The 14,347-nt window shown below is 34.9% G+C and overlaps 1 protein-coding gene and 1 pseudogene across 1 annotated transcript in view; both read right to left on the reverse strand.

Moving 5' to 3' along the window:
- The window catches only part of MDGA2 (MAM domain containing glycosylphosphatidylinositol anchor 2), a 943,396-nt gene that overhangs the window by 417,738 nt on the left and 511,311 nt on the right, over positions 1-14,347 (reverse strand). The window contains exon 3 of the mRNA XM_049897699.1: positions 8,438-8,612. Coding sequence (XP_049753656.1) covers positions 8,438-8,612 — 175 coding nt within the window. The remainder of the gene's footprint in view (positions 1-8,437; positions 8,613-14,347) is intronic.
- On the reverse strand, positions 2,491-3,639 carry LOC126084373 (60S ribosomal protein L6-like; annotated as a pseudogene).

The following is a 14,347-nucleotide window of genomic DNA, read 5'->3' on the forward strand; positions in this document are numbered from 1 at the left end:
AATACATTCATTAAAGAGAAACAAATGTTGCACAAAAACATAACAGGCACTTCCAAAAATAGTGATTGGCTTGTCAGAAGAACTCTACCGCTTTCAGTTATTAGCTGCTGTTAGTCCCTGTCTCATGGCAACCCTATCCACAACTAAACTAAATGCTGCCCAGCCCTGCACCATCCCCATTACTGGTTGTGATGAGACTGTTGTGATCCATAGGGTTTTCACTGGATGATTTTGGAAATAAATCCCCAGGCCTTTCATCCTAGTCCATCTTAGTCAAGAAGCTCCACTGAAACCTGCTCAGCATCATAGCCACCCAAGCCTCCACTGACAAATGGGTGGTGGTTGCGCATGAGGCTCACTGGCCAGAAATTGAACCTGCATCTCCCACATGGAAGGCAAGAATTCGGTCCCCTTCGAAGTCTATTAGCAGAGGCTAAGTACACTTATGTAAGATTTTGGGAAGAAGGAATTACGTGGGCTTATGGAAATGTGACACATATCTTTACCTATATGTTCATATGTTAGATTATAGGAATCGACATCACATTGATATGGCCTTTGACTTTGTAGAAGTCTATATGTTCACCGTAGGGTTTTTTCATAGTGGGATTTTTAACTAAGTTCTTTTACTAAGATGTCTAACACTACATGGGAATTAGATCGCCTATGTGCTCCAGGAGTAAATAACCACTATAAGCAAGTATTCTTTGTCTACAATATACCCGAAATTTCAAAATCCTGTCTTATAATTGGTTAATAAGGTAATCACTGTAACAGTAGCTCATTTTAGTATGTGTTAAATTACCATATCAAGCATGATAAAGATCTTTCACGCTCAAGGTTGAAGTTTCAGGAAAAAGAATGATGGGGAAGAAAATTATGCTTAATGCTATTGACTTGGAGAAGTTATCAGTTTTCTTTTAGAGTTGGCCATGCTACCAGAATTCCCGTTAGTCATTCTAGCCCTTTTCCTAAAGCTTCCTATCAAGAAGTCATGTTGATGGGACCAGTAAAAGAATAAAGGCAAATAACTCATCATCAATCATTTTTAGCTGTGTGGTTTGTAATTGTTCTAACAAAAGTAAATTGTATTTGGGGAATAAATTGATGACATGTCATCCTATTCTTCCACTAATTTCTCAAGTGAAAATGGAATAATTAAAAAAAAAAATCTAAAAGACAAGGACAAAAAAAATCACTACTTGTTCTGAATATAATGAAATGCAGCAATCTACCTAAGTGAAATTAAAACTAGGGACATGTTTCAGGTATAAGAAGGCTTATAAAATGTTTAATGGAGATTGGAAAAGATTTGTCTCATGTGTGAACAGTGTCTGCACACATGAAAACTTATTAAGCTAATGCCTCTAAATCTAATTTCTTTTTGAATTAAAAAGAAGTTTTAATCAAATTTTAACCTTTAAAGCTATATGACCTTTATTACCCTGTGAACAACACTCATGGCAGAGAATAAGTGAAAGAATTAGATGAATACAGTTTTGGAAAATAGTTTAAATGTCTTCAAGAATCACAAGGTAACATATGTATTTTGGGATGAGAACTTCAAAATCTGTGAATCTACATTTTTTTTTTTTCCCTACATAGAATAAGCTCTCTTTCTTTCAAAGTGATGGATCTTGGGGGGCTCTCAGTGAGTAGCCATTTCTTCTTACAAAGGACAAATGAAGCATTATCAGTATTTAGAGAATTTTCACACTCATCAGTAGTTCTGCAGTCCTAAAATGACAATATTTATTTTATGCCTTACATAAGTGGAGATTATCAATCATATGGTCTAAAAATCCTGGCAGTAAAAGTTCAACACAATCTGAGAGCCCATCTTTCAAATTAAGTTCTCATTTCTCCTCCAAACTCACCATCCTAGTCACTATTGCCCCAAACACTTTGCTTATTCTCTTTTCTGGGCCTTTAATCAAACTGATCACACAATTTAAATATCATTGGCTTTCCCCCCTACTTACTTAAAACGTATTCTATGAAGAACTGTCTGATATTTTACACTACTTTCAGGCTAACATGTTAAGAGTTTCATAGGTGCTGGGAAAAGACATGAGACTCCTAGCTCAGAGACATAGGACTTTATTACTCATGTTATAGCTGGAAGCATGAGCTTCAAGTTTGCATACGTTCTTCTTGGCTCTCAAGTTCCATATGGAATACTGTGAAGCAGCCCAGGGGAGTGTTGTGTACACAGTGGGCTTGGGTCACAGCTAAGCGACCCCGAGTTTAGTAAAAGGCCTGCTAGCAAAAAGGTCCAATCTTTACCCTGCAGGAAGGCATTAACTTTATTATCTTGGTCAGGAAAGAAACCTACCCTCTGCCCTAGAGGCAGACATTATCTCTACTATTCAAGGCGATTTGCTATAAAATCATCCTTGAAAAGAGTTCAGATCAAATGGTGTCACAAGACATGCAGAAATACCATGGAGAGTTGTCCCTCAAAACTCTTCCTGTATCTTACATTGCAAACTACAGTGTAAACCCTGCTTCTCTGATGACAACATCTGAGAGATGTTTTGGAATTTTCACACCACTGATATCAATTTTGGTGAAGGTAGCAATGACAAATTTCTAGTGTGTTCTCTGCAGAGAAACTCGATTGAAGGACAGAGGTCCAGTCACAAGTAGTAAGCCACTGCTCAGCTGCTTCAGGAAAACCACCCTCTTGCCTCTGCGGTGCCCAGTGAAGATGATCAGAATGGTCCCGGGAGTGATAGCATATCACAGTCTTCTCACATGCTGACTGAAAGGTTTTTTGCCATGGCTCAACAGCTTCTGAGGCACATCTTCAGTGGGATAATATCTAGGCATTTTGTGAAATTTAACTACTTGGGTACCACCATTCTTGTTACCACCAACTGGTTTTGTGACAGTAGCAAGATCTTCTTTTCAACCCTGGATTTAGCTGCTGAATACCTCCTCTTGTACGTGATCTTTCTGGAATACACGCCTGACTGGGAAGATCTGCCAATTCCTCTGACTAGGACGGTGACTTAGTTATCAAGTGCTGCTATAACAGAAATACCACAAATGGATGGCTTTAACAAAGAGAAATTTATTCTCTCACAGTCTAGGCCAGAAGCCTGAATTCAGAGTCCCAGCTCCAGGGGAAGGGTTTCTCTTTCTCTTGGCTCTAGTGGAAGGTCTTGTCATCAATCTTCCCCAGTCGAGGAGCTTTTCAGTGCAGGGACCCTGGGGACGATGGATACATTATTCTTCTGGTTCTTATTTCTTGGTGGTTTGAGGTCCTCCTGTCTCTCTGCTCGCTTCTTTCTTCTATATCTCAAAAAAGACTGACTTAAAACGAAACTCGTAGATTGAATTCTACCTCATTGACAACATAGAGATAAGATTTACAACACGTAGGAAAATCACATCAGATGACAAAATGGTGGACAATCATAGGATACTGAGAATCATGGCCTAGCCAAGTTGACACACATTTTTAGGGGACACAATTCAATTCGCTACAGACAGGATCTAGGCTGCAGTGGGGCTTCCCCTTATTGGGCTTTTTGCCCTTGAGGTTACCCTTCTTAACCTTGCCCTAGAATCTGCTTTCTTGGCTTCAGGCTTCTACTCCTTAGTAACCAGCTTCTCAGCCTTTTCACCAGCCATCTTGCAAGATGGAAAAGAGTTCTATTGATATTACTGTCATCATCTTTAATATTCTAAGAGCTCTTTCATAATCTCATAAAAAATTTATATTCTCCTGTTATTGTTGCATGGTTTTAATATTTTTCTTAGAATATTAATTACAAATATCAATAATTGGTTGGGGTTTTTTTTAGCCTCCTCACATTATCTTCGTTTTCCAAATTCTTTTTCTTCTTCCCCCTTTTCTTTCTCTTGGTCTCCCTCTTTCCTGTTGGAAGATTATCTCAAATACCGGGTTATTTCGTATGCTCATACTTACAAATTAGTCATTGAAGAACTTATTGGAAGTTCTTTATCAAATGGTAGGCTTCATTCTGAGCATATTAATTGGGCTGTTTAACCACAGCACCCAATTGTCAGGATCTATAGGCTTTATTTCTTGGGTTGATCAGTTTTCCAAGGGAGGAATCTTTCAATCCCTTGCCTAGATGACATAATACTGATCAGCATTTCAGAGTCAAATGTAAGAAGCAGCTGGGATTACCATGTAAACTTTCACTTAATACCACTGGTTTAAGTACAATACTATTGCCTCTTCTTTTAGATGACTTCAGATTTCTTAGTTTAAATTTCTTTCATTCAATATCTCACAAAAATAAATTTCTAGCCTTCTGGATTGACTGAGAAGTCGAGAGGGGTTGGAGGAGTTGGCAGTGGGCTGTGTACAATGTGGGAGGGGATCTGGGTGTGTAACAGCTTCTTACACAGACTTTCAACTGATTTTCTGTTTTTGGATCAAATTATGACCTCATTTTAAGATGCAACTGATGCCTCCAGTATCTGAGCTTTTTGGGATTCTTCAGCATATGTTTTTATTTGAGCTTTATTTGGTATGTTAAGCAGCTGTCATTCCTTGTTCCCATTCCCTTTTTAATTGTGGGTATATGTCTTTTCATTATTATAGTTGTTGTTTTACTCCATTACTATTGTTTTAGCATAATTTCAGGGGGGAAACATGGAGAATGTTAAAAAAGCAGGGTTAAGTAAAACTATTCCTAAATGTTTTTAAAAATATATGGTTGGCTTTTTTTTTTTTTTTTCTTTTAGACTTTCTGAAGCTATTTTCCACCAAAGGAAGAATTGTAATTTACCAGCCTTTTATTAGCAATATTTGTATAAGTGAATGGATCAGATTTTGGGGGAAAAATTAAATCTGTATGATTATGAAGCCTACCAGGCTATAAATATAAATTGATCATGGAATTATATTTCATAGAACTCTTGGAATGTTTTTTAAAAAAAATTCTTAAAAATAAAATGATAGGTCCTATAAATTGAGGAATATATTTATGATAACAATTTCTCAAAATACTAACACAGAGAAAACCATATTCTTGATCGACATAGTAAAAAAAAAAAATGTGGTAGTTTCTTTATAAAAATTATGTATTCCAATTTTTGTACTGTAAGAACTTTTATAAAATTAGGTAGGAAGAAGGTGCTAATGCAGATTAATAAGCATTCCCTAAAGAATCAAAATGTTAAAAATAGTGCCACAAATATTTCAAAATATTTAACAAAAATCACCTCATTTTATATGTCTCACCATTGTAGCAAGTTCCTTTTCTGAAACTGAATTTCTTCATTAAAATAATGAGGGTTAGCCCTAAATGTTATTTTAGCTCTAATATCTAGAAACTTATGATCAGAACATGAGGTTTAATGAGAGATATACATTTCCACTATTATGAAAGCTCTCCAAGACTATTGAGACAGCGGGGCAGCTTCTAGAGACATCCTACCACAGGGGGTTCAAGGTTATATTTTAATATTATTTGTTGGGATTTTTGTTCAATCCAACCCATAGGCTGCCTCAGTTTGGTGTTACAAATATGTCTTGCTGACGATGTCTTTGTGTTTTATATTCCATGCCTATCCTCTGTTCCAGTTCTACCAATGTTGATGAAAGTTCCACACGAGGAACAAGCTTAGAATAAGAAGTAGAAATCTGCAGTGCAGCTGATGGATCTAAAGCCATTGCTCCAAAAAGAAAAATGGTCCTACTGTTTTAGCATTTCCCAAAAATAGTTAAAGCAAAAGCACCTGAATTGTAATTGCTAACTTGTTTATGGTTTACAATAAATGAATATCTATTCAATCAGGCAGCAAACCAGCATATCAATAGCCCAACTACAGATGAATCTTAAATACTATATTCCAAGTTTAGACAACAAGGTCATCGAATTTAAACACAGCACTGATGTGGTAGTCACTTTCTTACTGTCAATAATAGAGCAGGTTTTAAATTATAAAGATTTATGCAGAGAAAACATACCTAAACCTAAGAACTCTAGTCTTCAATCAAAGCTATATTTGGAACACACGGATTCTTCACATAGTCCTACTTGCACAGTGTTTCAGACAGTCAAAACATGTTTGAAACTTTAGTATCCAAAATAATTTATTTATTCAGAACCTGAAAGAATAGACATAACTGCTTAAGAAGAATGTCTAGCTCTCCATAAGAAAAATCTACTTTGGAACCAAAGGTAAGGCATTCCTGCAATAGGCTATATTAGAGATGCAACATTTACTCAGAGTCTGGATTTTAACTTATGTTATTGTCTCAAATAATATCACTTTTGACAGCTGTCTAATAAAAGCTAGCCACTAAAATAGTACTGAACACAGTGCTTCAATATGGCATGTATCACAGTGGCATTAAAATTAAAATAAAATAAGATAGTCGCCAAGTCCAGATTATGTGGGAAAAATCCCAGTAGGAGTCAAAGAAGAGGAAGGTAACTGAGATCTAGTGCCTTCAGGCATGGCTGCAAGAAAATCAAGCCTTAAAAGACTAACATGCCTTGGGGAAACTGGAGGGAACAGTAATAGTGTTTCTAGCAAGGTGCACAATATGAGCTAAGATGCTGAGGTGCAATGGAGCTTGGACATCAAGAGGTATTGAGCAGACAGAAAACAGAAGACACAATGCAGAAGAGTACTAAAAAGGCTCTGTAGTAAGAGGAGGAAAAGGGAACATTAAAACGTCTCTAAAAATGAATTTCCCTCCTTTTTTTATGTATTTGACTTAAGCACAGAAATCCAATTTTAAAAAATTCATTAAGAAATCTATTGTGGTAGCAATGCAGGTCACAATCGCTATGCAAAATATTCAGAGAATGTCCTCCAAACATTTTCAGATTTTAAAAAGATGTTGTTGTTAGTTGGCATTGAGTCACTTCCAACTCATGGTGACAGTACACATACCATGTATTATGGAATACACTCAGCAGGATCTGCAGCTACACTTTGTAATCAAATACACTATTTCTTAAGCAAAACATAATGATTATCCATACAAAGTAGGGTAAATAAGGACAATAAATAGTTTTTATTGGTTCACAACAGGTTTTGCAAAGAAAAGTTACCAAAACAAAACACAAAAACTAACAACACAAAAAATAAAAAATAAATTTTATTTTTATTTATTTATTTTTTTCAGAATATTGATGACATGTACTTTCAAACTCCACGGCCAAAACTTGAATAGCTAAAGAAATAGGTATGTACTCTAGAAAGCTATATAAAAGAGGTTATCATATTTAAAAGTGAAATATAAACAAAATATTAAAATATATAGAAAAATAGTATATGTACTGGAAAATATTTGATCAGGGGAAGGAAGGCCAGAATATATGCTGTGGTTAGAAAATCTGTGGGTTAAGGTCAACCTGTGCAACAATAGAGATGGGGAGAGAGTGCCATAGAAGATGCAGGTGCTGAAGTTACACCAACGGTTAGATCTCAGGCTATAAAATAAATGCCCCAGAGAAGGGGACATGGACTAGCTCTTTCCCATTGTTTCCAGAAAAAAAGTAAGCATATGAATGCAGAAGTCAAGTCACAAACACAGCCCTCTTGCTCATTTCCCAGTGCTCTAAATAAAAAGGCAGGCGGTAGGAAGGTAGGTAGAAAGGCAGGAGCTCCTAACTTGATTATTAATGTTGCAAGTAATGTAAGGACGAAAAAAATTCTTACATTAGAGAGTTAAAAAATAAAATGCAAAATTTTGAAAAAAAGATTATAGAGTGATGGATAAACACGTAGAAAAGAGCAGACAGATGTGGGTTCTTGCTTTGTTTTAGTATGGAAGAAAGTGAGGAGAACAAGAGGATTGTAAAAGTGGAGGGAAGGGTTTCAGCCAAGAACAAAAAGTGGGAAAATGAGATTAAAAGCAAAAATAACTGAACCAACAGTTTACAGGTAGCACAGCATTGCCTAAGACTGTTCCGGATTACTTTCTATTCAGGTAGATCACAGACTCTACACAGACATGTTTCTCATTCACAAGCCAATCCCTATAGATCCACTTATATAATGTAATTAAAATGAATATTCATAGCTGTATTTACATAAATGTAAAGTTAACACGTGTGACAGTACATACAGGATAATCCTTTCTTGATAAAAATTTAAAAAGCAATTTTTTATTTATACGCACTGTGAAAACACAATCACTGCTTGGATTATAGGTAATGTTTCTTCTTTTTTTGTTAACAGGGTTCTAAAATGTTCTACAATGGAACATGCATTATTTTATCATAAAAACTATGAAAATTTCTGATGAAGACTACTTCTTCAAGAAATAAGTTGAATGAGCTCTCAATATATTATACACTAAACAACTAAACAAAACTATTTTGGAGAATAAACGTTTTCCTTAATAGCTTTAACAACTAAAAAAATGGATCTAAAGTTGTAGGACAGAAGAAATCCATTGTAGAGTTAATCCTAATTTTCTGGGAAATGTACTTACAGTAGACATCCACTCTGATTGACTTTATCGCTGGGGACCCCAAGCCGTTCTCTGCTTTACAGTAATACCGGCCTCCTTGGTGTCGCTGAATATTTGTAATCCTCAAAGTCTCATTGAAGACGCTTGAGTCTTGGAATCTGTCAGAGGCACTTCCTGCTGTTTTGGTCCACCTGATCTGAGCAAGCATCAACAAAGATTGTTACTTTAGGTTGGTTTTCTCACAGAAAAAATCAAATAAAAAAACCAATCATACTTTTGAAGAGTCTGCTTTCAGAGCTGCTACGCATTTCCATTCTGGCAAAATTATTGAAAACCAAACAAAACTGTGCTTGTATACACAACTGAATTATAAAATTTAAAATTCAACATCATCATTGTATAGTGTCAAACCAAACCCGTTGCCGTCAAGTGGATTCCAACTCATAGCAACCTTACAGGACACAATAGAACTGCCCTATAGAATTTCCAAGGAGCACCTGGTGGATTCGAACTGCCGAACTTTTGATTAGTAGACGTAGCTCTTAACTACTGTGCCACCAGGGTTTGTATAGTGTATGTAACTCTAATTCAGTTGAACAGAATTCGTCAATAGCTAAGTCAGTGTGGAGGGCAATATGACACAAAAGGACGTTATGTATAGGTAGTACACTGGAAAGAAATATAGATTAGTTTTTCCAAACCCTGCACGGTATTTTTTACTTGTTCAATGCAGTTAGGCTCTCAATGTCTTTTCGGACACGCTACATTATTTTATTTTAAATTTCCCATTTGATTGGGATATGTTCATATATTATCATAATGACTTATTGAGATTGTGGGTAATTTTATACACCAGGTTGTTAAAAGAAGCTTTTTAAAATTCTTTGCTTTAAAAAGCTCACAAATGACTGTTTTGATAATTAGGATTTACTTTACATCAATAATTATTTTCAAAAAATGTGCAAACTTTTTCAAAGAGAAATTTCTATTAAACTGCCAAAACACTTTGAATATCTAAAACATTCCATTATAAACAATACCATTCTTTTAAACACAGCTGTGTACAACAGACTTCATTTTTGCTGGCAATAAAGACCGGCATTCAACTCAAATTTTGTGCATTTCAGTTTATAAAATCCAAATAAAAACCACATAATGATACTGTAAAGTGATACAAAATAGGGAGAAAAGAGGATTTGGTTTTATTTTTCTCCAGTCCCTGCTGCATAATATATTTTTATTTGCCTTTTTTTTTTTTAATTAGTTTTAGGTTGAGGAATGGGTGACAGAAATCCTCTGTCCAAACAAAAAGGAAAAATGAAATTAAACACTGAACCTCAAAATTGAAATCCTATAATAATGCCAAATTTATATCTATTGTTATAAACTATTAATTTAATTAAAATGTGGGTATTAATGTCCTTGAAATATTTTAAAGAGTCCTCTGCATCATTAAAGTATCATTATGTACATACTGATGTTTTCCCCTTAATTATATACAAAAATAAATATCAAATATTAGTTCAATGCCTTTTATGTACATGGAATATACCACAATGTGACATGATTTCCAACCTCAGTCAATACACCCACAAAAAAGAGGGAGTGTAATAAGGGTGCTGTTTTGATAAGTAATATCTCTGTGAAGAAATCCAGAACACTATGTTCATTTCAATTGCAAGATCTACAGGTAAACAAATAGATTTAAGTAAAAAATTACTTACCCTTGTTCTTGTATAAAGACCAAAACCAAACCAATTGCAGTTAAGTCAATTCCAACTCCTGGCAATCCCATGTGTTGCAGAGTAAAACTGCACTCCACAGTGGGTTTTTGTTGTCGTTGAGAATATAATAGCTGAACATAAGTCAATTCAACCATCTCTACATATACAATTCAATGACATTGATTACATTTTTCCAATTGTACAACCATTCTTACAGTCCTTTTTGGAGCTGTTTCTCCCCCATTAACATAAACTCATTGCCCACTAAGGTTCCTATTTAATCTTTGAATAGCTACTGTCACTTAGATTGCATATAGTTCATTCTTAAAAGAGCATAATGCTCAAGGCAGATATTTTTTACTAGTTAAGCTAAACTACTGTTCAGTTTTAAGAAGACATTAGGGGATATATTTGGTTTAAGATTTAAAGATTATCTCAGGGCAACAATTTCAGGAGTTCATCCAGCCTCTATGGCTCCAGAAAATCTGGAGTCCATGAGAACTGGAAATTCTGTTCTACATTTTGTCCCCTTTGATCAGGATTCCTCTATAGAATCTTCGATCAAAATGTTCAGTAATGGTAGCCAGGTACCATCTAGTTCTTCTGGTCTCATGGCAAAGGAGGCAGTTGTTCACTGAGGCAATTAGCCACACATTCCATATCCTTCTCCTATTTCTGACTCTCCTTCTTCCTCTGTTGCTCCGGCCTTAAACTGTCCTGCCTTAAATGGCCATTTGTAAGCTTAAGACCCCAGAAGCTACACAACAAACTAGAAGGCAGAATGGCTATGATCTTCAGAAGTAGACTGCCAGGCTTTTACTCTGAGGTACCTCTGGATTAGTTTGAACCACCAAGTTTACAGTTAGTAGTAGAGCAATTAACCGTTTGTTCCATATATACAACAAACTATATATATATATCTCATGCTCCTTGTAGAAACAGATATTAATTCCCTCAGAAAATAGATATATCTCAGAAAGAATATATAAATAAACTATAATTTCAATTAAAATACATGTTTTCTTTGAATTTCACAATATAATACTAAAGTTGATTTGGAAAAAAATAATATTTCAGAATATAACAACTAATTTCAGGATAAGAAGAGTCAATGAACTAGATTAGCCCTTTCAGATATTAAAAAAATATGATATTAAAATAAAATGATTAAGTTATATAATACTGGTACAGTACTAAATATGATTTAGGGAGAAAGAACAAACTATGGTATAGACTGGTAGTTATCAAACTTTTTGGTTTTAGAACACCTTATTGCTGTAAAAATTATTGTTGTGTTGTTAGGAACCATCCAGTCGGTTCCGACTCATAGAAATTCTATGTGCAACAGAACAAAATCCTGCCTGGCCCTGCGCTATCCTCACAATCATTATTATGCTTGAGGCCACTGTCGCAGCCACTGTGTCAATCCATCTTGTTGAGGGTCTTCCCCTTTTTCACTGACCCTCTACTTTACTAAGCATGACATTCTTCTCCAGGAACTGGTTGCTCCTCATAACATGTCCAAAGTACATGAGACGAAGTCTTGCCATCCTCGCTTCTAAGCAGCATTCTGGCTGTACTTCTTCCAAGACAAATTTGTTTGTTCTTTTGGCAGTCCATGGTGTATTTGATATTCTTTGCCAACACCATAACCCAAAGGCATCAATTCTTGTTCAGTCTTCCTTATTCATTGTCCAACTTTCATATGCATGTGAGGCGACTGAAAACACCACGGCTTGGATCAGGCGCACCTTAGTTCTTAGAGTGATATCCTTGCTTTTTAACACTTTAAAGAGGTCGTTTGCAGAAGATTTTCCCAGGGCAAGTTATTGTGGACCTCAAGTGGTTTTTGTTTATGTGCATTATATTTATTTATAATCATTAAAAAAAAAAATTGCCAAAAGACAAAACAAACAAACAAAAAATGTTGCCATGTAATGGATTCCCACTCTTTGATTGCTAACCTAAAGGTTGGTTGTTTGAACCCACCCAGTGAACTTACCCAGCAGCTCTACAGGAGTGTCAAGATTATTCTTGTTGGGTGCTGTTAAGTCGATTTCAACTCATAGTGACCCCATGTGACAGAGCAGAACTGCCGCATAGGGTTTTCTTAGCTGTAATCTTTATGAAAGCTGCTGCTCAGATCCTTCTCTTGAAGAGCCACCAGGTGGGTGTGAACCTCCAACCTCTGGGTCAGCAAACTACTTAACAGTTGCACCACCAGGGCTCAGCAAGAAAGCTGTCTGCAACAGTTCTACTACGTAACACAAAAGGTCGCCGTAATTATCATATTATAAATTAAAATTGAGATAACATTAAACGGTGTATTATTAACTTATTTCAAAAAATCACATTAATAAGCTCATATGATACTAACATAACTAACATATTTAATCAGAAACTGTATTTTCCAAAACAAAAATAACTTAGTAAGAAGAGTGGCACTGCTTATAGTTTTTCAAACCTCTCTAATGTCTGGCTCAGTAAAAAAGAGCTAGTTGGGTTATCTCCTGTATGCAATCTGCTTTGATTGAAACATATGAAGAAAATCTGGCTTTAAACATATTAGTTGGAAAGGGAGCAGTATTTTAATAGCCTTTTCAGATAATTGTGGATATTCTTCTCTGATGTCATTAAAACTGATAAGTGGTGTTTCTTAATGCTTGTAAAGTGGAGTGTGCAACCGTATCAATAAAGTTTTTCTCTGTTACATTAAAATCCATTGTTCTATCTTACACTTTGAATCTTTTACTCATGTATGATTCTATAACATCATGTACTAGTCATTGGGAAAATTTAGGTTCACTGAGTTTTGTAGATCTTCTAAATGTTGACACGTTTCATTATACAATATTAACAACAACAAAAAAAAGTCACATTGGTTAATATTACCACCAATCTCCTCAGAAGAGTCTTTCTTTAAGTGTTGGGAAGTTGTCAAGCTTCTGTTGGTAGATTTTTCCAATATTCTAATTTAGTTTTTAAAATATGAATTTTATTATTGCAACTAATACACTCAAGTTACTTTCTTTGAGGTGGCAGGCTCATATTATTGTTTTGTAAAAATATTTGTCAAATTTTCAAATCTGAATAACCATCATTTCTCCAACAATCATCCTTCTAAGTAAAAAGTGTTTTATGAAAAAAAGTGGCTACTTTAGAACACAATTCAATCATACAAGTCCTTTTCTTTGAAACAACCATGTTACTTGAGGATGTAATAAAAGTGCTTTATGTGCAATCCCTATTTTGTCACATACTCACGGTTCAAGATATTAAAAAATTAATAATCATTACTGACTCATCGAGGACATTCTTAAGTGACTTTGCTTCTTTAATGAGTGCATGGTGGTAGAGAATAGAATGACATTTAAGGCTTAGGATTTCATACAGGTGCATGTCAAAACAAAAGGGGAGAGATTGTTTAATGTTGCTGTAATGTATTTAAAAAGGAAAACAAAGCTGAATTTATCATCCATTGTTCGTGCCAAAATAAATTTCAGATGCATCTGAGATTTAAATGTAGAAAATCAAATCCATAATTGTTCTACAAATAAATATGAGAATTTTTTTATTTAATTGAAATGAGCAAATGTTTAATACAAAGCTCAAAATTCATAAAAGAAAACTTTGATTAATATGCTACTCTTTTTTTTTAATTATATGAAAATATATTATAAATAAGAATACAAGGTTAGTTTCTGTAATGTAGACATGGTGCACTAAAGGATAAATAAGCTAAGGAATATAACAGAAAATTTAGGGAAAAAAATAAATACAAATGGGCATTAACCAAAATCCATTGCCATGGAGTTGATTCCAACTCATAGCAATCCTACAGGACAGAGTAGAACTGCCCTATAGAATTTCCAAGGAGCAGCTCATGGATTTGAACTGCTGACCTTTTGGTTAGCAGTGGTAGCCCTTAACCACTTCACTATCAGGGTTTCCAAATGGGCATTATGTTTATAAAAAGATTCTCTCTCTTTTAATATAAATAAAGCCTTAAGGAACTGAATTTCATCTATTCAATAGTCACAAATACAGATGATATCTTATGCTGATGATCTTTCACAGTGGGATTGGAAGGAAATTGGTACAGTCTACCTTTCTGGGAGGTAATATTGTAAATTACATCAAAAACAGAAACAAACACACACTTTAGATTTAGTAATCATCTGGTTAAAAGTTAGCTTACTAACATATT

Source organism: Elephas maximus, chromosome 10 (genome assembly GCF_024166365.1).
Source record: "Elephas maximus indicus isolate mEleMax1 chromosome 10, mEleMax1 primary haplotype, whole genome shotgun sequence".
NCBI classification, from domain to species: domain Eukaryota; kingdom Metazoa; phylum Chordata; class Mammalia; order Proboscidea; family Elephantidae; genus Elephas; species Elephas maximus.